The 25,316-nt window shown below is 42.0% G+C and overlaps 1 protein-coding gene and 1 long non-coding RNA gene across 4 annotated transcripts; one reads left to right on the top strand and one right to left on the bottom strand.

Moving 5' to 3' along the window:
* Positions 1–838: 838 nt before the first annotated feature.
* Positions 839–24,527, top strand: LOC309714702 (B-cell receptor CD22-like; the record flags this gene model as incomplete). Its single annotated transcript, XM_082547339.1, has 7 exons — positions 839–887; positions 1,090–1,467; positions 2,978–3,283; positions 3,403–3,663; positions 19,091–19,348; positions 19,542–19,632; positions 24,156–24,527. The coding sequence occupies 7 exons, from the start codon at positions 839–841 to the stop codon at positions 24,403–24,405; spliced, it is 1,593 nt and encodes a 530-aa protein (XP_082403465.1). The 3' UTR covers positions 24,406–24,527.
* On the bottom strand, positions 21,742–23,254 carry LOC309714732. 3 transcript variants are annotated; one of them, XR_014279007.1, is made up of 3 exons: positions 22,556–23,230; positions 22,253–22,484; positions 21,742–22,032 (listed from the first exon to the last, which is right to left on the bottom strand). It is a non-coding gene; the product is annotated as an uncharacterized lncRNA (long non-coding RNA). The 3 variants fall into 3 exon arrangements; XR_014279005.1 differs by having other exon boundaries at positions 22,253–23,254; XR_014279006.1 differs by having other exon boundaries at positions 22,266–23,254.
* Positions 24,528–25,316: the final 789 nt, after the last annotated feature.

Here is a 25,316-nt window from a genome sequence, read left to right as displayed (position 1 = left end):
CTTTCACAGGAAATAAGCAGGCGGCACAAAACAGACTTCATTATGCAGCGCTACAGTCAGTGGGTGTCTCTACATGTACTTCCTCAGATGATCATTTGTATTTTACAGTTTATAGTAGTTCTGCTGAAGGCTGCTTTGTGTCACTCATAAGACAATCATCAGATGTAATGTGGGGTAAAGAAACATTTTACTGCTTTTATTTCTTAACGGGGGTGATTGTGGCTCAAGAGTTAGGAGTTCGCCTTGTAATCGGAAGGTTGCCGGTTCGAACCCCGGCTTGGACAGTCTCGGTCGTTGTGTCCTTGGGCAAGGCACTTCACCCGTTGCCTACTGGTGGTTGTCAGAGGGCCCGGTGGCGCCAGTGTCCGGCAGCCTCGCCTGTCAGTGCACCCCAGGGTGGCTGTGGCTATAATGTAGCTGCCATCACCAGTGTGTGAATGTGTGTGTGAATGGGTGGGTGACTGGATATGTAAAGCGCTTTGGGGTCCTTAGAGACTAGTGAAGCGCTATATAAATACAGGCCATTTACCATTTAACTTTCTAAACTCAAACACATTTATTATTTTGAACTTGTCTTTCTTAAAGAGCATGTCGTCTTTATAAACTTCCTTACAAACTGCCTAATGCTGCAGTAAAACATTTTACTCATTGTATTCATTAACCTTTTTTCTTATTTTTCCTTCAGTCAACTGACTGACACATCATGTGATTTTACCTTGTTTTAATATTTCGGCTATTTTCAAAGCACACAGCACCACAGATATAAATAATAATAACTAAATGATTCTCATTCACTTTTTTGTTGATTTTATTGTTTGTTTGTATTTTGTGATTCCAGATGAAGATGGTAACAGTCAGCATTTTACTGACTGTTCTCTTTGTTTCAGGTGAGCTGATTGTTCAGTTATTCAAAGACATTATTGGATTCATTTGTAATTTAACTTTCACCCACTTTAAAACAACCTGAAAGACAGAGCCAGCGCTTTGTGTTGTGATTGAAAATGTAAACAGTTTACAGTTTACAGTTTACAAACAATGAACAGCAGAGGAAAGAACAGCAGCTTGTTAATAATGAAACTGTATTTACAGGTGCTTTGGCTGATTATCCTCAGTGGATAGCACTCTACATGACTGCACCAAAGACGATGGAAGCACTGAGTGGATCTTGTTTGCAAATCCCATGTAACTTCAGCACCAAAGACGAACAGAAATTTATAAGCAAAAGAAAAATCTTTGGAGTGTGGATTAAAATTAATGGTGACAAAAAGCCAAACAATGTGATCTTCAGAAGTAATGGAGCAGTTAACATCTATCCAATGAGTATTACTGGGAACCTGAGTCAGAGAGACTGCACCACTCTGTTTTCTATTTTAACCACAAACTACACAAACACATACTTCTTCAGAGTAGAGAGTGAAACATTCAAGGCAACAGCTCAACATGATCCTCTTCAAATAAAAGTCACAGGTAAAGACTGAAGTTTTTAATCCATTTATATCATAAAATAATACAAACCTTTGTTCTGATACTCGCTCTCTTTAATGAATGCAGACATTTACAAATCATTTATAAAAGAACATAATATGACATAAAGAAGAGAAAATTTATTGTAATTTTTTTAAAGAAGATGTTTTTTTCAGATTTAATTCATTTCTACGTCAGTTTTAGTTTACTTCAGCAAACTGAGAATACACAGCAGTTCAAACTACATGTATGTAATATACTGTTCTTTAGTGTTAATATGTTTGTGATATGAAACCACAGATTCTTCTTGGAGGCCCAATAATACATACCCAGATTTCCTCCAATTTAATGGATTTAGAACATACCTGTCACTCCATCCGTCCTTTTCCTCCTTTCCTTATCAGATATCCAAGGGGGCAGGGATTTATTTCAGCTGTCATCGGGCGAGAGGTGGAGCACATCCTGCACAGGTCACCAGTCTGTTGCAAGGAGACAGATAACCATTTCTACTCACACTCACACCTATGGGCAATTTAGAATCATTTACTTAAAGCCAACAAGGTTTGATACAGAATTTTCTTTACGTCTTTGTCCTCGACAGGTCTATGACAGGCCGCTCAGACTGGCTGCTCTGCCAGTTATTGAGCTTTAAGCCACAATATGGGTGGCTGTAGTTCAGGAGGTAGAGCAGGTCATCTGCTGATTGGAAGGTTGGTGGTTCAACCTTTGGCTCCACCAGTCTGCATGCCAAAAATCCTTGGGCAAAATACTAAATTGCTGTCCGATGCATCCATCGTAGTAGGAATAGGTGTGAATGTTAGTTTGAAAGCACTTAAAAGCATTGAGAAAGTGCTTGTGTGGCATGTTGTATAAAGCGCTTTATGGTCTGGGAGAGTAGAAAAATGCTACACAAGAATCAGTCCATTTACCAATAGCAACAGCAGACATGTGGAGTGTGTATGCTTTTCTGCCTCTCATAACCCCAGTGATTTTCCTGTGGTTGGAAATCTCACGTGATATTGTAACATCACAAGTTCAGGCAACTAACCACTCCTACTCAATTGTATCATGTCATCTCAACAAGAATACAATTAACTAGTTTTAAGTTGTTGAATTTCATGCAGATCGTCGATGATTTAATTCAGTTCACCGTGGAAACATAAAAGTATTTTGTTCAAATTTCACTTTGGACTCTTGTAAATGTAACAACAACCCAAATTTTATTTTTTTGCAAACATGCCCAGAGAAAGCAGCTGTGTGTGTGGTTCCTCATGTAGATATGTTTTTTCTTTTCATTATAGACGAACAATTTGAAATTCTTGGTGCAGAAATGGTCTTCAAAATGTGTCGATATTAAGAAAAAACATCAAATGTCTCACTTTTAACCAGTGATGTTTCAGGTTTAATCGATTTGACTGTCAGTTGTTGTTTATATTGACAAAACTGAGAATCCATAGTAGTTCAAACTGCATGTATGCTTTAGTGTTAATACGTTTGTGATGTGAAACCACAGATTCTCCTTGGAGGCCCAATATTACAATCTCAGGTGATCTGAAGGAGAAGGAGTCTGTCACTATAACCTGCTCAGCTCTCACTCCCTGTCCACACTCCCCTCCTCAACTCACCTGGAATCTCCAACAAGACTCTCACAACAAAACAGAGGAAAACACAGATGGAAGCTTTACAACTAAAATCCAGCAGATCATCACTCTGTCAGACACACATGATGGAAAGAAGATCAGCTGCTCTGCCAGATATCCTGTGAACCAAGGAAAAGACACCAAGACAGCAGAGACAGAAGAGACTCTCAGTGTTTCATGTAAGACAATCAGAGTGTTTTTATGGATCCTGTGAGTAAACTATGAGTAATGGAATATTAAATGTTTATAATGGATAATAGGAATCCGTATTAGAGCTATTTCCCCCCTTTTTTTCCAGTGCTCCCCAAAGAAACCACAGCATTTATCAACCCATCAGGTTCAGTGCCAGCAGGCAGTCAGGTGAACCTAGCTTGTTATAGTAAAGCCAAACCTCCAGTCCGCAGCTTCACCTGGTTCAAGAAGAGCAGAGATGGAGCTGTGAAAGTATCTGAAGGAGAGATTTACAGCTTCAGTGTAACAGATGGAGGAGTTTATTACTGTGTGGCCACTAATGATCTGGGTAATCAGACATCAGCAGAGATTAACTTGACTGTTGGAGGTAAAGTTACTCAGCATTTAGCTGTTTTTTATTTTTTAAATCATTTTTTGAGGTATTTCTTAAAAGTGAGTTGAAAAAGAAGCAAATTTAGCTTTATGAAGTTCAAATCTTGTAATTTATCCTACAACGTGGCTGTTCATCTGTTAGACTTGAAAACTATTTTTTCACCTAAAACAATCTTATTTACTGTTTTCTGCATTACAGGTGGAAACCTGGTTGGTGTCTACACTATAGTGAAGACTGTTGGAATCATAATGCTCATGAGCACACTGATCTTATTTGAGTGGTGAGACAAATGTTTCTGTGACACACGCATTTGAAACCAACTAACTCATCGTAAAATAACATAATTCAGTCTTTCTGGTTTCTTTGATTTGATTCTGTTTTTTCCCTTCAGCTGGTTCAGATCAAGATTCTCCAACAAACCAGATACTGAAAGCTGTCAGATGAACAGAGTCACATCACAACACATCAACTAAAGTTTCCACAGGAGGAAAAACTCCACCTTCAATCATCACTTAATTCCCTTCAGTGACTTTCAACAGTTGTACATGACCATTTTACTTTGAATGTAGAGATGCTGTTGCAGAAATCGAAACATTTACTTTGTGGATAATTTCATATCATTCCTTCGCTGCCCTGAGTCTGTTAAACAGGGGCTGCTTCAGCCTGACCATCTTATTTTTTTATAGTGTATCCATGAATATTGATCTAACACCACACTTCTGTAAGACTGATCCAGCATAATGTGTGGAGATGCACGCAATTTTACACTCTATTACAGGTACAGCTGTGTTCTTGCTATTACTATAGAATCGATTTTAAGGTTTTACTATTTGTTTTTAAAGCTCTCCATGGTTTGGCTCCAGGTTACATTTCAGATCTTCTTAGCCTGCACTTACCCACTCGATCTCTGCTCTCCTCCAGTCAGATGGTTTTATCAGTTCCACGCTCCCAGCTCAAATCTAGAGGGGACAGGGCTTTCTCCATTGCCGCCCCGAGACTCTGGAATAGTCTTCCCCCCTTCATAAAATTCTCTTCATCCTTGGAAGTCTTTAAATCGATTCTCAAGACCTACTTATTTTCCAAGGCTTTCAGATCTCTTTGATATCTTTTTTTATTCTGTCTATTTGGTCTCTTATATTATGGATGGTGTTGTATGTGTATATACGTTATATTCACATATGTGTGCTTGTGTGTGAATGTGTACAGTTTTGTATATGTATGTGCATATTTGCATGTACATTATATGCTATATACTCTTACATGTCTTACAATTCTTTTTTAAAATGTTTTCTTTCTATTTCAATTCTTTTATTATATTATCCCTCTGTTCAGCACTTTGGCCGACACTTGATGTCTTTTAAATGTGCTATATAAATAAAGATGACTTGACTTGACTTGACTTGACTATTGAATAACAGCTTCTGCTGCCCCCTTTGTGGACTACACAAAAGAACATTTGTAATGCCCTGAAGTGTTCAGGCTGCGTTGGGGGAATAGCAGTGATTTACAAGTACAACTTCAGTTATGATACATTTACTCTGAGCTCATTTCATTCCTTCAAAGTTAACCATGAAAGTCCAGTTTGCTGTAGTATTATCCACCTGTGATGACTTTCTGAATGAATTCTTTGATCTGTTTTAATACATTGTTGCAAAATTAAACCAAATTCCTTTGGTAGGTGATTTTAATTACACTGATGATCTAGCTCTACAACCTCAGAATCTGTTAACAGTGCAAAGTCACTTGTATGTGAATGGTCTCCTTGTGATCCTGCAGTCGTCCCATGCTGACTTAACCATTTTCTCTTTATCTCTCCTGTCTGGACTTTTCTGTCAACACTTCAGAGTGAGTTACTGAGAGAGAGACTTCCTGTGGTCCTGTCTGAACTGGAGCCCTGGAATCATTAATTGGAAATCCTTCTGTTGTCACATTCTGTTGTTGCTTCACTGTGAATAAACACACTGAACTTAATCCTCTGAGTCTGCGTTCTTAGTCTAACCAGTCCATTACTTGTGACAGTGGCAGCAGCACCCCCTTTGGTCTGTTCAGCTAATCTATAAACTCCCTGCAAATGCCATACGTAGCTATAACACCAGTCATAGTCATTTCTTTTAAGTAATTGAATCTTTGTATCAACAAATATTTGTATTCCTGGTCTGGTCATGTCAAGGCCCGTCATCTAATGGAATAGCAGAAAAACCATGTAATGGCTGGAGTGGAGCTTTTACTCCAAGCAATCATTTCACAAGAATGAAAGTACTACAAAAGGTACATTAGTAAAAGCTCTGAAGAATGCAACAGTTCCCTGAGTGCTCAATGAAGCCATAAATGTTTAGCTTGATGCATAGGATAAATAGAAGCCCACAGCTGAGGGCAGAGAAGTCCAACAAGATCTGTGATCACTCATCTGCCCTCTTTCATGGGTGTTAGGCTGCTTTTCTCTTTACATCACTACCTGTTTCTTATACTGACACAGTTATACTCTAGTCCAAGCATATTCTTATTTGAGCCAATCAGCCACCACTTTGTGTGCTCTACATTTGTGCTCTCTGTCATTCTCTCTTTGTGCAACACACCACCTCCCCATCTCCACTTCACAGACACCTCAGAGCTCCATCCAAGCTTCAGCCTTCAAATTCATCCCCGCCAGCTTCTAGCCTTCAGGGGGTCGTGTTCAAAATCTCTGGTATTCCATTCTAACATGATGGGTCATCAGGGTTTTACGTGCCAAGGGGTGTGGCTTTGCTTTTGTGCTCTGTTTTGTGTTCTATTCATCTTTCAGGCGTCAGGCCTCCTCTGATTGGCCAGTTCGAAGTTGATTGGCAGGTGTCTATTGGCTGGACTGGGCTCAGTTGGCCAATCACACTCCAAGGAACACTACAAATGAGCCGCTCCCTGGCCAGCTGGGGGCTGCTGGCTTCTGCTTCGACAAACATTTGCGAACAGGCTTCTGTATGTTGTGTGTGGTGGGAGGCTGGACAGGTAAGCCGGGGTACCCTATACATTGGTTGTAGATTTTACTCTGTTAGACACACTAGGTCAGGGCTGCCCAATCCCAGTCCTCGAGAGCTACTATCCTGCAGCTTTTAGATGCATCCCTACTCCAACACAGCTGAATCAAATGAATGGCTTGTTATCAGGCCTTTGCCAAACACGATGGCATGCTGAAGAGGTAATCAAACCATTTGATTCAGCTGTGTTGGAGTAGGGATGCATCTAAAAGCTGCAGGACGGTAGCTCTCGAGGACCGGGATTGGGCACCCCTGCACTAGGTTATGCGGTTGATGCCACCCTTGTATGTTTTCACTGACTTTTATCGAGTAGCTAGGTAGGCCTTTTGTTTTGCATTTTTCTTTCAGTTAGGCTAGGCCCTGGAAGCTACCGACCTCTTTTTGTTTTATTACTTTCTTTGATTTGGATCAACCGCCCAGTCCTCCCCCCCCCCCCCCCCACCTTTTCTCTGTTGTTAAGATTGACTGTCCAACCATTAAATTCTGCCTGATACCTAACTGCTCTGTGGTCTTCCTCCTTCATTGATTGTGGTTGTCCAGTGTTGCTGTCTCCTTCCTACCTTTGCCTCTGCCATGGTGGTGGGTGGGTGGGTGGGGGGCGTAACAAGGGTCTAAATCCCAAATAAATTAATCATTTTATATAAATCATTATCAATTCTTTTAACTAGTTTTTCTGTAGGGATGTTGCTGGCGACTAATGTCTTTGTCGACTAACTGACGAGTTTAAAACTAAGAAATACTCAAGTTATATTTTGGAAACTTTAATGTCAAAAACTAAATATGACAAATAAAAACACCTGAAAAATGATAGACTGAAATATGTCTTTCCCTAACAAAACATATTTTTTCGTACAAATGTCTTAAACTCTCCTAGAATGAAGATGAAGCACATTTATTATTTTTTCAGATATTTATTTATTTACTGCTCTTGACATGCAACTAAAATATAAAATGCCTTTTTGTATTTATTGACCTCAAATGTTGTGTGTTGGGCTGTGCAGTAACACTGGATTCCTTTGTAACATCTCTGAGTGTCACCGAGGCGATCGTGGCTCAAGAGTTGGGAGTTTGCCTTGTAATCGGAAGGTTGCCGGTTCAAGCACCGGCTTGACAGTCTCAGTCGTTGTGTCCTTGGGCAAGACACTTCACCCATTGCGCCTACTGGTGGTGGTCAGAGGGCCCGTTGGCGCCAGGTTCCGGCAGCCTCGCCTCTGTCAGTCCGCCCCAAGGTGGCTGTGGCTACAATGTAGCTTACCATCACCAGTGTGTGGATGACTGGTTGTGTAAAGCGCTTTGGGGTCCTTAGGGACTAGAAAAGCGCTATACAAATACAGGCCATTTACCGCATCGCTCCTGTGGTGGTGCTGTGACTGCTCATAGCTTAACAATACCTGCATATTTGATGTCTACAGATATAATGTGACATTCATACTGAGAGTTATATGTATTCTGTAAGCTGTTATGCATGTTTGGAATTAACTTAAGTTAGTAAAAAGGTTGTTTGACTGTGATAAGTAATTATCTTGTGTTGTCTATTACAGGATATTTGCAGAAAGGACAAAACTGTTGTTGCAGTGTTGTATTTGGTATCATCACATCAGGCCTATAACAGCTTTGCAACTAAAGCAAGATTGCATCTTCTTAAGTAGCAGGTTCTCTGTCTGTACTTCCTTTTTTGTTTGCAACCGCAGGGAGCTAGTTTCTGTGTTTGACCACGTTACTGATATATGCCGACTGTCACACATTGTAGTGGTTATTTAGATGGTATCAACTCGTTGCATAATTATTAACTGATGAAGAAACAAACAAAATAAGGTGGAATACAGTTTTTCTCCAGCTCCTCATTGTCTATTGTGGTAATCACTGTCAGCCTGATCTCTGGCTGCAGCACAGGGCTTGTTTGATGTGTTTGGTCTGTGTGATTTCACAGAGTGTCTTTTTTAAGAAGCAGTCAGAACAGCAGAAAATGAAGATGTTCATTATGATGAAACCAAAGCAGAGACCTTCTTTAGTCTCAGTGCAGGACAGCACACAGAAGCAGGATTTAGTGCATTCACAGATCAACGTGTGCAACAGCGTAACGCCGAGACGTGAAGGCCCAGAGAGTATGAACTCTCATTGTATCTACTGAGTGTGCAAGTAAGTGTGCAAGACTGAGAGCAGAAGAGAAGTGCAGAGTAAATGAGTGTGCAGTTGAACAAATGTTGTTACAGAGAAATGTTCCCTCTGAATACGTCCCAATTAAAAGGTCCATTGGAAAGGTTCAACCAGGAGCTGGAGACACAGCGGCACGCGTAGGTTGGAGGAGTTCAGCCTCAGCATGCTGTTACTGATCTCACCAACATTTCTTACCCTCCCTGATATAAATGACCTAAAACATACATTTTATGACATCAGCGAGCCAGAAGTTGGAACATCAGGGAACCTCTGTGCTACACGATTGATGATTCACCACAAGGATCCTCTGTAGCCAAATACCTCACAGAACAATTACATTGAATTCAATTTGGAGTTTCCGTTGCTTGAAGGAGAAAATGTAATCCATTAAAGACTTTTACAACTAGTATTGGGACACAAAGTGTCAGCAGAGCAAACTAAAGACTGAACGTCCAAACAAATTAGTTGTGGACTAAAAATAAAAATTTAATGGATATTTTTGCTGCCTATCATTAAAAATAATTCTTAGCTAATATGTTATGTACGCTCAGTGAATGAGAAGATAATGACCTTTTTTAAAGAAGAGAAAAAGAGGAAAATGGATAAAGGATGCCATGTGTGGAAATATAAGAATCTTATATATTGAGTCAAATCTACATCTACTGAGGAAGAACACTGATACATAAACACAGGACACTTGGTCTGATTCTTTGCACTGCACCTCAAATATGGGAGTAGATAGTGACTGTAGGAAGCAGTGGTACAGGGGTGAATTTAGAAATGAATGCTTTGCTATCACACTTGTTCTGGGGCCTGTTCTTCGTACGTCGCTTACTACATCCAAGATCAAATGACACATCCAAGATCAAATCATCGCGCTAACCGTGAGCTCGCTAATCCGGTTCCCCGAACACACCTGCTGTTGACGATTACTACAGCTGGATGAAGTAATGCGCGATCACTGGGTGCCGTAAAAGGGGCTACGCATCGATAGCAGAAACAGTGATCGGCAAGCCTCTGATTGGTCGGCGAAAATGTCGAAGGAGCGCGCACAGTACTTCACCGCAGCGGAGCAAGAACTCCTGATTGAGGGATTTCAGGAGTACCAGAGTGAAATTAAAACGCAAGGTAACAGTGCGAAGGCTGCAAAAGCAAGGAGAGAGGGCTGGCAGAAAGTTGCTGACAAATTAAACGCGTAAGTAATGCAACATATTACATGGCACCATACCATATCATATTTTATCATATCAAATCATACCACATGATATCCTCTTACACATTAGAGCCACAACCGGACCCACCAGAACATGGGAACAAGTAAGAGTGAAATACAAGAACATACTACAGAATGGTAATATCCAACACTCATATTGCTGTCAGTCACTTGAAAAGACACCCCTGAAACAATCCCTGTGTTTGTGTATAACAGCAACCAAGAAAAGGGCAGAGCAACAAAAGACAGGTGGTGGTCCTGCACCCCCTCGTCACACCCCAGCAGAGGAGCTGGCCCTAAGGTTGAATGCCACCAGACCCATTGTTGAGGGCATCCCTGGGGGCAGCTCTTCCGGAGACCAGAAGCCGGGGTGCAGTAGCAGCAGCACCTACATAACTGGTGAATGGGCTCATGATTCCATGTGCACAATGTCAAATATGTGGTTGTTGCCTAAATGAAAATGCTATTCGAACTGTGACATTCATTCATTGGCACTGTGGGTTTTCTCTGTGTGTAGTGTTACATGACACACCATCACTTTTACCTGTTCCCATGGAAGGGGTGACTGGAACATGCACAGTAAGTTGGGAGATATACATATATCTGTCCCCACCCAATTGTACAGACCTATAGGCTGTACCACACCCCTTAGTAACACCATTGTGTTACCATTGCACAGGACAGTGACGCAACCCTGTCAGATGGCTGTGGTGTGGCGGAAGACCCTGTGAGTACATGCATGAATTGGCCTGAAATACCATCTACTTGTGTACTGCCATGTGTGTCTGACTGCAGTATGATTTGCAGGCCAGGAGGCCGGCAGAGAGGCCTGCTGATGCAGAGGTGGGCAGTGTTGTGATCAATTATACTGCCTATATGACATGTATTCCCCGTTAAATGTTGTCACCACAATTGACACAGGGTGACATACGTCTGCTCTACAAGAGAAGTCTCCAGCAAAAAATGGAGTATACTGAGCTGAAGAAACAAAAGCTCCTAGGTGAGATCGAACTACAAGCCCTAATGAGGCATAAACTACAATTGGAAATCGAGGTGCTTCAAAAGGAACTCCAGAGTAAGTAGGAATACATGTTCATACGGAGCACTATTGCTGACCCTGCGTGACGCAGTATACATGCTCTGTTTTCCCAGGCAACTGATGACTGGCCTGTGTGTGGTGGGACAGACAACGATGCTCAAATAAACGTCAATAGAAAATGTGTCATGTCATGTTTTTATTATGCGAAATTGTGTTGCACAATCCTGTCCTGTGCAGCTCTGCCACTAGGTTGGTCCAGGTGCACTGGCTGGAGGTCATCATCAGGCTGCACCTCCACCACGGGGGTCCTCTCTCTTCTGATGGTGGCAATGTTGTGCAGTACGGCACATGCAACAATAATGTCACATGCCCTGTCAGGTGCAACCCTCAGGCGTTTTAGACACTGGAATCGTTCCTTCAGTTGCCCAAAGGTCATTTCAATGCGTGCCCTTGTCCTGGCTAGGGCTGCATTGTAGCGGGTTTGTGGCCCAGGGTTGGGGTCAGGGAACGGTGTCATGAAGTACTGCCTGCATGCATAACCTCTATCTCCGAGGAGGATCCCATCGTAGGCCCCTGTGTAATGAAGAAATGCTGTTATGTTAGGCCCGACATGAGTATGTGGCATCAACATAAGCCTCTTTTACTTACCACGCTCAAATGATGTGCATAACCCTGACTCTCTGAAGATCCGTGAGTCATGCACTGATCCGGGCCATTTTGCTTCCACATTTGTGATATGGCACATCGAGTCACACACCATCTGTGGGATTCCATTATGTGTGACCACACTCCTCCCATCGTATATTGCCATCTGGAGTGTTAGTATTGCTCACCTGCACATTTATACTGTGGCCCCCCTTTCGGTTGACAAAGTCCCCTTCAGTGGGGCCTGGGGGGGCCTTGATCGCAATGTGTGTGCAGTCTATGGTGCCAATCACATTCGGGAAGCCTGCGGACGTTGGAGCTACAGTTACCGACATAGGTCATGATTGCATCACATTCACTATCCAATTTACTGTACCTGCAATGGCGAAAAAGCCCTGTTTGACGACCTGTGGTCTTAAGTGGCTTGGAAAAACCACAAACACACCCAGGAAATGCTTGAGTGCCAGGTACACTTTGCGAATGGCCCGGCAGACGGCACTTTTCCCAACGTTCTCTGCGTCTCCACAAGTGTACAGGAACGTGCCACTCGCAAAGTAGCGCAAGGCAATGCACACAGTTTGTGCAGTTGTTAATGCCCGACTACGGTGGGTGGTACTCTTAACATGGGGATCCAGCAAGTTGGTTAGGTAGATGATACCCTCACGGGAAAATCGGTATCTCTCTATGAGCACACTGTCGCGCTGTGCTAAAGGATCCTGTCTATCCCGCAATATACGTTGGATTCTGAACACTCTCCTTATCACTCTTGCACCTTCCGCAATGGGTGGCTCGCGTAGAAACGGACAGGACATGGCTGCGACAAACTTCCCACTTCCACCTTCGCTTTTATAGCCGTGGTCTGTCATCTTGATTACACGACGTAATTTGCTATTCCTCTACTGTGGAATGTGTGTTGCATCTGGCGTGATCACCTACATGCCATAGCGTGATTACTCGTACATTTCCCTTTTTTTAGGGACTGACCTGTATGTATCTGTGTGGAATCAATAAAAGGATCAAGTGCTGCATTATCTTTAGTTACATTGATGTTATTTATTTGTGGTGAAACGGTGGCGGAATGTCGCTGTTGCTTTCGTATGATGACGCGGACATACCTGCGTGGCCGCGATCTAATCCTGTTTACATAAAGTAAACCTGCTCCCGAGCAGGTTTACGCTTACGGCTCTGTTGCTATGACAGCAAGTCCCGGATGAGCTTCGGGGAACCGACTGATCCAGGATCACGCGAAATCGTCAACAATCTAATCCGGCTAACCTACTTAGCGAGGTACGAAGAACGGGCCCCAGGTCTAAGCATAACTGATGCAACAACATCTTCTGGGTATGTCTCCTTATGTATGGGAAGCTCTCCTCTCTGAGAGAAGAATTAAAACCCAGCAGTGTTAGTAACATGAAGTGCTCCGCTTTAGTGAATCAAAAGTGAACCAAGCCTTCTATTACTCAGAACTCTTGCCCAGATAAAGTTAACTGCCCTAGTTACAATATCAACAACATGGTTCTTATTTTGGACAGACTTAAAACAACACCTCCTGGTGCAGAAGAAATGTGTGGATGTTCTCTTCATCATGTTCAGATTGTTCTGTCATGGTCCCTGTGCCTCTCCGGCTCACTCATGTTGGCCACAGGATTGTTTTCTTTTCTCTCCTGCTTCCCTGGGTGGAGGTCATTGTGGGCTCTCACCCTTGGCCCACGCACCTGCGGTGATTACTACACCTGTTGCTGATCAGGCGGAGTCTCCCTTGCCTATTTAAGTCAGCACTGGAACGTTGAACCTCACGTGTTCGTGCTCTCAGTTCTCCTCAAAGAAACTCTCTCGGTATTGTGTGGCGTATTGATCTAATCGGACTCTTTGTGTTTAGATCTCCCCGGAACTGGTGGTGGACCCTGATCCCTGTGTGTGTCGACACAAGTGGAATTTGGAGCGAGAGTGGCTGTGGGCGAGTGTGCGTGAGAAGAGGAGTGGCGGAGTTTGGATTGAGTGGAGAGCAAGTGTGGATTCCTTCCTGCCCCATTCACTCTATATACACATCACTATGGTTTCCCTTCTGTGTTAATAAATTGTCAACCTTTTGCTTACCACAACGCAGTCTGCACTTGAATCCATCTGTTAGCCCTGACATGTTCATGTGTGATGTATATACAAGTTAGTGTCAGCAGTGCTTCCACACAACTTGAAAATAAACTCTTTTAAAAAGGAGGCATTAAATTGAAGTCACAAAAGCAGTTTATTTACACTGAAATATGTCTTTCCCTGATGAAACATATTTTTTTGTACAAATGTCTTGAACTCTCCTAGAATGAAGATGAAGCACATTTATTATTTTTTCAGATATTTTTTTTATTTACTGCTCTTGGCATGCAACTAAAATATAAAATGCCTTTTTGTATTTATTGACCTCAAATGTTGTGTGTTGGGCTGTGCAGTAACACTGGATTCCTTTGTAACATCTCTGAGTGTCACCGAGGCGATCGTGGCTCAAGAGTTGGGAGTTCGCCTTGTAATCGGAAGGTTGCCGGTTCAAGCACCGGCTTGACAGTCTCAGTCGTTGGTTCCTTGGGCAAGACACTTCACCCATTGCGCCTACTGGTGGTGGTCAGAGGGCCCGTTGGCGCCAGTGTCCGGCAGCCTCGCCTCTGTCAGTCCGCCCCAAGGTGGCTGTGGCTACAATGTAGCTTACCATCACCAGTGTGTGAATGTGTGTGTGAACGGGTGGATGACTGACTGTAGTGTAAAGCGCTTTGGGGTCCTTAGGGACTAGAAAAGCGCTATACAAATACAGGCCATTTACTGCATCGCTCCTGTGGTGGTGCTGTGACTGCTCATAGCTTAACAATACCTGCATATTTGATGTCTACAGATATAATGTGACATTCATACTGAGAGTTATATGTATTCTGTAAGCTGTTATGCATGTTTGGAATTAACTTAAGTTAGTAAAAAGGTTGTTTGACTGTGATAAGTAATTATCTAGTGTTGTCTATTACAGGATATTTGCAGAAAGGACAAAACTGTTGTTGCAGTGTTGTATTTGGTATCATCACGTCAGGCCTATAACAGCTTTGCAACTAAAGTAAGATTGCACCTTCTTAAGTAGCGGGTTCTCTGTCTGTACTTCCTTTTTTGATTGCAACCGCAGGGAGCTAGTTTCTGTGTTTGACCACGTTACTGATATATGCCGACTGTCACACATTGTAGTGGTTATTCAGATGGTATCAACTCGTTGCATAATTATTAACTGATGAAGAAACAAACAAAATAATGTGGAATACAGTTTTCCTCCAGCTCCTCATTGTCTATTGTGGTAATCACTGTCAGCCTGATCTCTGGCTGCAGCACAGGGCTTGTTTGATGTGTTTGGTCTGTATGATTTCACAGAGTGTGTCTTTTTTAAGAAGCAGTCAGAACAGCAGAAAATGAAGATGTTCATTATGATGAAACCAAAGCAGAGACCTTCTTTAGTCTCAGTGCAGGACAGCACACAGAAGCAGGATTTAGTGCATTCACAGATCAACGTGTGCAACAGCGTAACGCCGAGACGTGAAGGCCCAGAGAGTATGAACTCTCATTGTATCTACTGTGTGTGCAAGTAAGTGTGCAAGACTGAGAGCAGAAGAGAAGTGCAGAGTAAATGAGTGTGCAGTTGAACAAATGTTGTTACAGAGAAATGTTCCCTCTGAATACGTCCCAATTAAAAGGTCCATTGGAAAGGTTCAACCAGGAGCTGGAGACACAGCGGCACGCGTAGGTTGGAGGAGTTCAGCATCAGCATGCTGTTACTGATCTCACCAACATTTCTTACCCTCCCTGATATAAATGACCTAAAACATACATTTTATGACATCAGCGAGCCAGAAGTTGGAACATCAGGGAACCTCTGTGCTACACGATTGATGATTCACCACAAGGATCCTCTGTAGCCAAATACCTCACAGAACAATTACATTGAATTCAATTTGGAGTTTCCATTGCTTGAAGGAGAAAATGTAATTCAAAACCTTTACCAAGCTTCTACTAATAAATGAATCACATAAACAGGTCCCACAGCTTTGCCACTTCTATCTTCCAGTATCACCACTCCAGCAGCACACGCATGGCCTCTCAGGGCCCAGCAGTCAAAGGCAAGCAACACTTGATACTGGACGTCCAGATAACGTGTGTGTGTAGAGCGAGAGAGATACAGTCTGTCATAGTCCATCATCATGATTTGTGTTAGCACAGGTTGTACATTCATACTAAGAATGATTCAATCACTTGTGTAAGGTTAAGGTCAGAGGCTTCGACAGACCAAAAGTTAAAAATGTCTTTAAGGGCAACATCTGACTTCTTTCACAGGAAATAAGCAGGCGGCACAAAACAGACTTCATTATGCAGCGCTACAGTCAGTGGGTGTCTCTACATGTACTTCCTCAGATGGTCATTTGTATTTTACAGTTTATAGTAGTTCTGCTGAAGGCTGCTTTGTTTCACTCATAAGACAATCATCAGATGTAATGTGGGGTAAAGAAACATTTTACTGCTTTTATTTCTTAAATTTCTAAACTGAAACACATTTATTATTTTGAACTTGTCTTTCTTAAAGAGCATGTCGTCTTTATAAACTTCCTTATAAACTGCCTAATGTTACAGTAAAACACATTTTACTCATTGTATTCATTAACTTTATAAATTAACCTTTTTCTTATTTTTCCTTCAGTCAACTGACTGACACATCATGTGATTTTACCTTGTTTTAATATTTCAGCTATTTTCAAAGCACACAGCACCACAGATATAAATAATAATAACTAAATCATTATCATTCACTTTTTTGTTGATTTTATTGTTTGTTTGTATTTTGTGAATCCAGATGAAGATGGTGACAGTCAGCATTTTACTGACTGTTCTCTTTGTTTCAGGTGAGCTGATTGTTCTGTTATTCAAAGACATTATTGGATTAATTTGTAATTTTACTTTCACCCATTTTAAAACAACCTGAAAGACAGAGCCAGCGCTTTGTGTTGTGATTGAAAATGTTTACAGTTTACAAACAATGAACAGCAGCTTGTTAATAATGAAACTGTATTTACAGGTGCTTTGGCTGATTATTCTCAGTGGATAGCACTCTACATGACTGCCCCAAAGCAGATGGAAGCACTGAGTGGATCTTGTTTGCAAATCCCATGTAACTTCAGACCCAAAGACGAACAGAAATTTAACAGCAAAAGTGAAATCTTTGGAGTGTGGATTAAAAATAATGGTGACTTTGGCAAAAATCCAAACAATGTGATCTTCAACGGTAGTGGAGCAGTTAGCATCTATCCAATGAGTATTACTGGGAACCTGAGTCAGAGAGACTGCACCACTCTGTTTTCTAATTTAACCACAAACTACACAAACACATACTTCTTCAGAGTAGAGAGTGAACCATTCAAGGCAACAGCTCAACATGATCCTCTTCAAATAACAGTCAGAGGTAAAGACTGAAGTTTTTAATCCATTTATATCAAAAAAATAATATAAACCTTTGTTCTGATACTCACTCTCTTTAATGAATGCAGACATTTACAAATCATTTATAAAAGAACATAATATGAGATAAAGAAGAGAAAATTTATTGTAATTTTTTTTAAGAAGATGTTTTTTCAGATTTAATTCATTTCTACGTCAGTTTTAGTTTACTTCAGCAAACTGAGAATGCACAGCAGTTCAAACTGCATGTATGTAATATACTGTTCTTTAGTGTTAATATGTTTGTGATATGAAACCACAGATTCTTCTTGGAGGCCCAATAATACATACCCAGATTTCCTCCAATTTAATGGATTTAGAACATACCTGTCACTCCATCCGTCCTTTTCCTCCTTTCCTCATCAGATATCCAAGGGGGCAGGGATTTATTTCAGCTGTCATCGGGCGAGAGGTGGAGCACATCCTGCACAGGTCACCAGTCTGTTGCAAGGAGACAGATAACCATTCCTACTCACACTCACACCTATGGGAAATTTAGAATCATTTACTTAAAGCCAACAAGGTTGAAACAGAATTTTCTTTACGTCTTTGTCCTCGACAGGTCTATGACAGGCCGCTCAGACTGGCTGCTCTGCCAGTTATTGAGCTTTAAGCCACAATATGGGTGGCTGTAGTTCAGGAGGTAGAGCAGGTCGTCTGCTGATTGGAAGGTTGCTGGTTCAACCTTTGGCTCCACCAGTCTGCATGCCAAAAGTCCTTGGGCAAAATTGCTGTCCGATGCATCCATCGTAGTATGAATAGGTGTGAATGTTAGTTTGAAAGCACTTAAAAGCATTGAGAAAGTGCTTGTGTGGCATGTTGTATAAAGCGCTTTATGGTCTGGGAGAGTAGAAAAATGCTACATAAGAATCAGTCCATTTACCAATAGCAACAGCAGACATGTGGAGTGTGTACGCTTTTCTGCCTCTCATAACCCCAGTGATTTTCCTGTGGTTGGAAATCTCACGTGATCTTGTAACATCACAAGTTCAGGCAACTAACCACTCCTATTCAATTGTATCATGTCATCTCAACAAGAATACAATTAACTAGTTTTAAGTTGTTGAATTTCATGCAGATCGTCGATGATTTAATTCAGTTCACCGTGGAAACATAAAAGTATTTTGTTCAAATTTCACTTTGGACTCTTGTAAATGTAACAACAACCCAAATTTCATTTTTTTGCAAACATGCCCAGAGAAAGCAGCTGTGTGTGTGGTTCCTCTTGTAGATATGTTTTTTCTTTTCATTATAGACGAACAATTTGAAATTCTTGGTGCAGAAATGTGTCCATATTAAGAAAAAACATCAAATGTCTCACTTTTAACCAGTGATGTTTCAGGTTTAATCGATTTGACTGTCAGTTGTTGTTTATATTGACAAAACTGAGAATCCATAGTAGTTCAAACTGCATGTATGCTTTAGTGTTAATACGTTTTTGATGTGAAACCACAGATTCTCCTTGGAGGCCCAATATTACAATCCCAGGTGATCTGAAGGAGAAGGAGTCTGTCACTATAACCTGCTCAGCTCTCACTCCCTGTCCACACTCCCCTCCTCAACTCACCTGGAATCTCCAACAAGACTCTCACAACAAAATGGAGCAAAACACAGATGGAAGCTTTACAACTAAAATCCAGCAGAACATCACTCTGTCAGACACACATGATGGAAAGAAGATCAGCTGCTCTGCCAGATATCCTGTGAACCAAGAAAACGACACCAAGACAGCAAAGACAGACGAGACTCTCAGTGTTTCATGTAAGACAATCAGAGTTTGTTGTTGAACTGAATCCTTCAGGACACCATGGTATATGGGATATCACTTTCTCTCTTTTATTTCTCCAGATGCTCCAAAAGACACCTCAGCATCCATCAGTCCATCAGGTTTGGTGTCAGCAGGCAGCTGGGTGAACCTGACCTGCTCCAGCAGAGCCAAACCAGTCAGCAACTTCACCTGGTTCAAGAAGAGCAGAGATGGAGCTGTGAAAGTATCTGAAGGAGAGATTTACAGCTTCAATGTAACAGATGGAGGAGTTTATTACTGTGTGGCCACTAATGATCTGGGTAATCAGACATCAGCAGAGATTGACGTGACTGTTGGAGGTAAATTTAGGTCGAAACCACTAATGTGTTGCATGTTCTTATCCAATTTTTCTTCATCTTATCTACTGTTGTCTTCTCTTTGTTTATTTCTTTTTTTCTAAACAGAGCTATACAAAATATAAAATGAATCCGTATATGGCTTCTGTTTAACTCTTTAACTGAAATGTTTTTTCTTATTGATCTTGTTTTTCAGGAGAGCAGAATGGTAGCTCCTTCCCAACATGGCTAATTCTTGGAGGAATCCTTGGGTTCATCTTACTCGTCTGCCTGATTATCTTTGTTTGGTAAATATTACATTACAGCAGAAAATATGATCTCTCACCCTCTCCCTCCCTTATCTTTCCTGCTTGGCTTCTATATCCTTGTCTAATCTCGTCTAACTCTAACCCTCAGAGTTTCTCAGTCTTGTTCTCTAAAACCCAAAGAATTGTGGATCTGATCAACTGGTTCCTCAATGGATATTGGCACTCTACTCTAGACGAAAAGCCTGGGCTCAGGAGTAGGGATGGGTACCGGTGTCCGGTGCCATGACATAAACGGTAGTAACCAGACCGAAAAGCTGCACACATTTCGGTGCTTTATTTCTGTGCTTTTTTCCCCCTGAGATGTCATACACTTTGGATTCTAGCCAATCATTTTACCTTTCCGAGGATAGTAGGCTGGCCCAGGTACGTACGTTCTTTTAGAGCAGAGCTACAGATTAAAAACGCCCAAGGCGAAGCGGTCAGAAGTCTGGCTGTACTTCACAGCAAAAGATGCAAACTCAGCAGCCTGCAACAAGTGCTTTAAGGTGATACTGTGATACTGTGCAAAGGAGGTAACACCTCGAATCTGATGAAACACCTGGTGACGCATAGTGTTTTTTTAAAAGCAGAGAAATGCATCGTATTTGATAGCTTGCTGCAAGACCGAGCACCGTACACATCTACTGCGGGTGTGGTGCCTGTTATCGGACCCGGAGTTAGCAACATCCCCCAAAAACCCGAAGAGTATAGTCCTGGCCCCTAGCCCTGCCAGTGTAGCAGAAATGATGAGGATGATGATGGCAGCAGCAGCCGTTCTTCTCTGGGTCAGTAGCTTAATGTTATTCGTGTGTAATTTACATTGAGTACGCTGACCACGTTATTACATTAATGCATGTAAGGTGAACTAGCAAACACCGTTGTAGTTACATGCGGCTGACTTCTTGTTTGATGGCAGATACTCCCTTCACCCTGGCTAAAAAGGCTAAAATGACCAAAGAAAAAGTGGAAAACAGTTAAACATGAGAGGTTTTTGGACAAAGTTGGTGTTTTTCCAATGTTTAAGCACTGCTTCCAGCCAAGAGTGATACCATATATGCCCTATAGCTGCAGAGAAGACTAACATTGTTATCTTTTTACAAAAAAAACTGCTAAACACGAGAGGTTTTAGGACAAAGTTTGTGTTTTCCATTGTTTAAGCACAGGTTCGAGCACCGTTTAAGCACCGGCACCGTTTCAAAAGTACCAGTTTTGCACCGGTATCGGATAAAACCTAAAGGATACCCATCCCTACTCAGGAGAGCCCGATTGTTCTTCAGAGTCGTTTGCTGCCGGATACCCGATTGTGTCGCGTGCCTGGTGACACCCGTGATAGAGGACACTGAATGACATCTACCATTCGGAAAGATGATAACAGAGTTCTGGCTGATCAGAGCTGGCTCAGACGTGGCTTATCGAAGAACAAAGAAAGCAGTTACAGCTAGGGATGGGTACCGGTGTCCGGTGCCATGATGGCACCGGTTCTGACATAAACGGTAGTAACCAGACCGAAAAGCAGCGCACATTTCGGTGCTTTATTTCGGTGCTTTTTTTTTCCTGAGCTGTGATACACTTTTGATTCTAGCCAATCATTTTACGTTTCCGAGGATAGTAGGCGGGTCCAGGTACGTACGTTCTTTTAGAGCAGAGCTACAGATTAAAAATGCCCAAGGCAAGCGGTCAAAAGTCTGGCTGTACTTCACAGCAAAATATGCAAACTTGCTGCGAGACCTCACACCGAGCACATCTACTACGGGTGTGGTGCCTGTTATCAGACCCGGAGTTAGCAACATCCCCAAAAACACGAAGAGGAGAGTCCTGGCCCCTAGCCCTGCCAGTGTAGCAGAAATGATGAGGATGATGATGCAGCAGCAGCCGTTCTTCTCTGCGTGAGTATCTTAATGTTGTTCATGTGTAATTTACGTTGAGTAGGCTAACCACGTTATTATATTAATGCATGTGTGGCGAGACGAGGTTGGGATATAAAGTAAATACTCTTTGCAGTTTTAAAAAGACAACGCCACCCTGGGAATTTCACCCAGAGAATACTGAAAGTAACACTAAATCACCAGAAAGGCACTTAGGTTCGCTATACTCAGTCCAGAGACGAGGTTCAATGATCAACAAATTCACAATTTATTAATAATTATTTAAAACACCATATAAAAGCACAATCATAAATATTCAAGTACAAATATGCTTAAAAAGGTATTCAGAGCTGAGGCTTACCAGTGGAGGGGCAGGGATGCCACACACAAACTAAAGAAAGAAAACACACCCAAAACACAAGTGCAGCACACTATCACACACACTCACACTAATAAACTAAACAAGGCAGGTGTGTACACTCAAGGGATCCCACCACCAAGGCACCCTAGTCTCCTCCACGTCGGCACTCCGCATCTGAATAAAAAGAAACAAAGAAAATTTTAATATATTACAACAAACTAATGTGTAGCACCGGGGGATAACCCAACTGCAGGACCACACTGGTGATCTACAGCTAGAAAAAGGGCCTCCCACCAGCGGTGTAACAAAAATCCAAACTACAAATCAAAAAGCAATAAAACAACATACAATCTGAATAAAACTCTAAAATCTGGAGCAAACGGAATCGCCGTACTGCTCCAACTTGCCGTCCACACGACGATAAGTTAACAGTCAATCAATATGCACGCCAGCTGACCCCGATAACCGGCATGCATATGGCCGTTGTCCTCGCCGACGTCCACTGTAAAAGCTGACAGCAGCAGGGAAAGAATTCTCACAACGGGAACAGACGGTAAAAGCACAGCAAGGCAAAACAGCAGCACTTCAGTTCGCGTAGCTTGGCGCAAAACTAAGGCCCACACTTCCTGCGAAACATAATAAATAATTACTATAAAAGAATAGAAGGCAGAGAGCGTAACAAAAGTTGATTACGTACCAAGTAAGCCGGGTCACAGAACGTAAGCAGAATAGCTCAGAGGAGGCTTCTATAGCTACGACCAGCCGCGATGGAGACTTTAGAGGAGTAACCCACAACGATCTCTACCACACCGAGGAAGTCAGGTGACCAAAAAGGAGATCACAGGCAAACGATGCAGAGACACTCAAATGGCCACTATTTATACTAGCGCCCCCTAATGGGCCAGGCTGAAAGTGGGTTGGACCGAGGGATAACATTCATCCTGCCACACATGTAAGGTGAACTAGCAAACACCGTCGTAGCTACATGCAGCTGTCTTCTTGTTTGATGGCAGATACTCCCTTCACCCTGGCCAAAAAGGCTAAAATGACCAAAGAAAAAGTGGAAAACAGTTAAACATGAGAGGTTTTTGGACAAAGTTTGTGTTTTTTCCATTGTTTAAGCACTGCTTCCAGCCAAGAGTGATACCATATATGCCCCATAGCTGCAGAAAAGGCTAACATTGTTATCTTTTTACAAAAAAACAGCTGAACATGAGAGGTTTTTGGACCAATTTTGTGTTCTCCATTCTTTAAGCACCGGTTTGAGCACCGTTTAAGCACCGGCACCGTTTCAAAAGTACCGGTTTGGCACCGGTATCGGATAAAACCTAAACGATACCCATCCCTAGTTACAGCTATTCAAAACCTGCATTAGGCTGGCCGACATGATTGACGATGTGCAAGCTGTGAGTACTCAGACTGTGTTTATTGAACACCATATGGGAAGATCTTCAAGAAGTTCACGGCTTTGCAATATGGATAAGATCTTGGAGAAGAACAACAGGATCTGAGAGACCTGGTGACCAGTGAAAGACATTAGACCAACTGTAAAATTGGAAGCAGTTTCTTCGCACTAACCAAAACAACTACCATCTCCATCTCATGCGGCCCCCCTGGTGCCAGCTGGATGCTCAAGGCAAAAGCTGACGGGAATAACAAAGTTCTTCCTTAGATAACAAGACTATGTTGTGACTCTCTCCCTCCTCCTTCAAGGCTACCTGCGTCGACCGAAGATTGTTGACTTTTTCCCAACCAAGTGAAGGGACACTTTCTCTCGGCTGAACATGGAACAGACACACACACGCACACATATGCATGTACTCTGACACAGACCTACACTTACCCCCCCACCCCCTCCAAATGCCTTCGAAGCTTATGTCTTCTATGTTGTGAGATGTGATGATTTATGTGCTATGTGCTGAGGTGGGCTTTTTTTCTGTTCTCAAACTGATCTCCTCGTTGGAGCTCAGTCTGGGCGGAGTTCTTTTTTCTCCTCGTCTTTCCTCATGTTGTGCATTTTCCATTGTTTTGGTTCCAGGTCGCTGCTCATGTGGCCAGTGCTACCTAGCCTGACCTGTCTTGCCAGTGTGATGTTTGTGTATTGTATGTACGGTCGGCAAGGTATCATCTATCTTAACTGCCCCTTGGGGATAAATAAAGTGTCTCTGACTCTGATACTTAAACAGCTCATGAACAAGGTTTACAAGGTTTAGCTATATTTTGATACCAAGATTGTTTACACAGCGTTTGTAATAGCAGAAAGATACTCTATTCATTTTGGCTATTTGATTTTCAAGCAGGAACCCCAGAAACGTGAGTGAAGAGCCAGCAAGTAAATCAGAAGGAGAAGAAGAAAACATCCATTATGGAGAGATCAACTTCTCTGTGCTGAGATATGAAGCATCCACTGACTCAGTGCAGTACAGAGGACAGCAGCAGGATACGGTGTACACACAGGTGAAAGTCAAAAAGCACGAAAACACAGAGTGCGCTCACGGCCAAGAGGAACTCTACACTCAGGTGAAGAAAAAAGTAACATTACATTAACACAGTGTATTAAAGAAACACACACAGAACCTGCACATACAAATGTCATTTTTCCGGTTTAGTGTTGTTCTTAAGTAGTTACTTAAACAAAATCCTGCAGCTTTTTATGTTCAGCTTTAATCTCACACGGCTGTTTTCAGTCGACTTTTTTGTTTAGATTTTTCTTAAATACGTGTAAATAGATGTTGCAGCACTCCAATAAGGAACTCCTTTACATGACAGTTGAGACATTTCTGCAGATGACTAGAAACCTCCACTTACAAACTTATTTTAGCTTTCATCGTGCTCATACAGTATTTGCATGTTGTGTGTGCTCTTGAATGATTTATTATTTACATTGTAGACATGTTGAAATGAAAAAGTTTGTCACAGGTAATTTAAATGGCTGCAGGCAAGCTGGCAGCAAAACATGTAAATTTGTGTTCAATAAAATATGTTTACTTAATTTAAAGTGTTTTTGTGTGATATTTAATATAATTTGTGCTGAAGGTTTACTCCGTATTTTGTGATGTGAAGTGCTGGATGTCTTTTTCTTATCTAAATAAGTGGGTAAGAAATTTATTTTGTCTTCAAACTCTCCATGTTTCAAATGTTGGACACTGCTAGGTAATTACTTATAACAGTCAAAGAGACCCTGCCTCACCCTATCATGTGACCTATTGAGAACAACTGACGCAAGACTGTCCAGTGCTGGGAGTGAAAACGAGGAGGTTTGGTTGCAGACACACGTAAAGTAATTGGTTGCTGCATATACCTTGGTACACTGAAAGATGAAGGACAAAGATGGAATTTTTGTGGAATGATTTGGTGTGTGTTGTAAAGGAGTGGTGTATCTGCCTTTTGACTAGCAGAGCAATGATTTATGGAAGCTGGGTGTGGTGCCAGTTTTCTGGGTAAAGGATCTGTGGGTT

Source organism: Aulonocara stuartgranti, assembly GCF_965226115.1.
Source record: "Aulonocara stuartgranti genome assembly, chromosome: 9".
NCBI classification, from domain to species: Eukaryota; Metazoa; Chordata; class Actinopteri; order Cichliformes; family Cichlidae; genus Aulonocara; species Aulonocara stuartgranti.
This window is presented reverse-complemented; position numbering and strand designations above follow the sequence as displayed.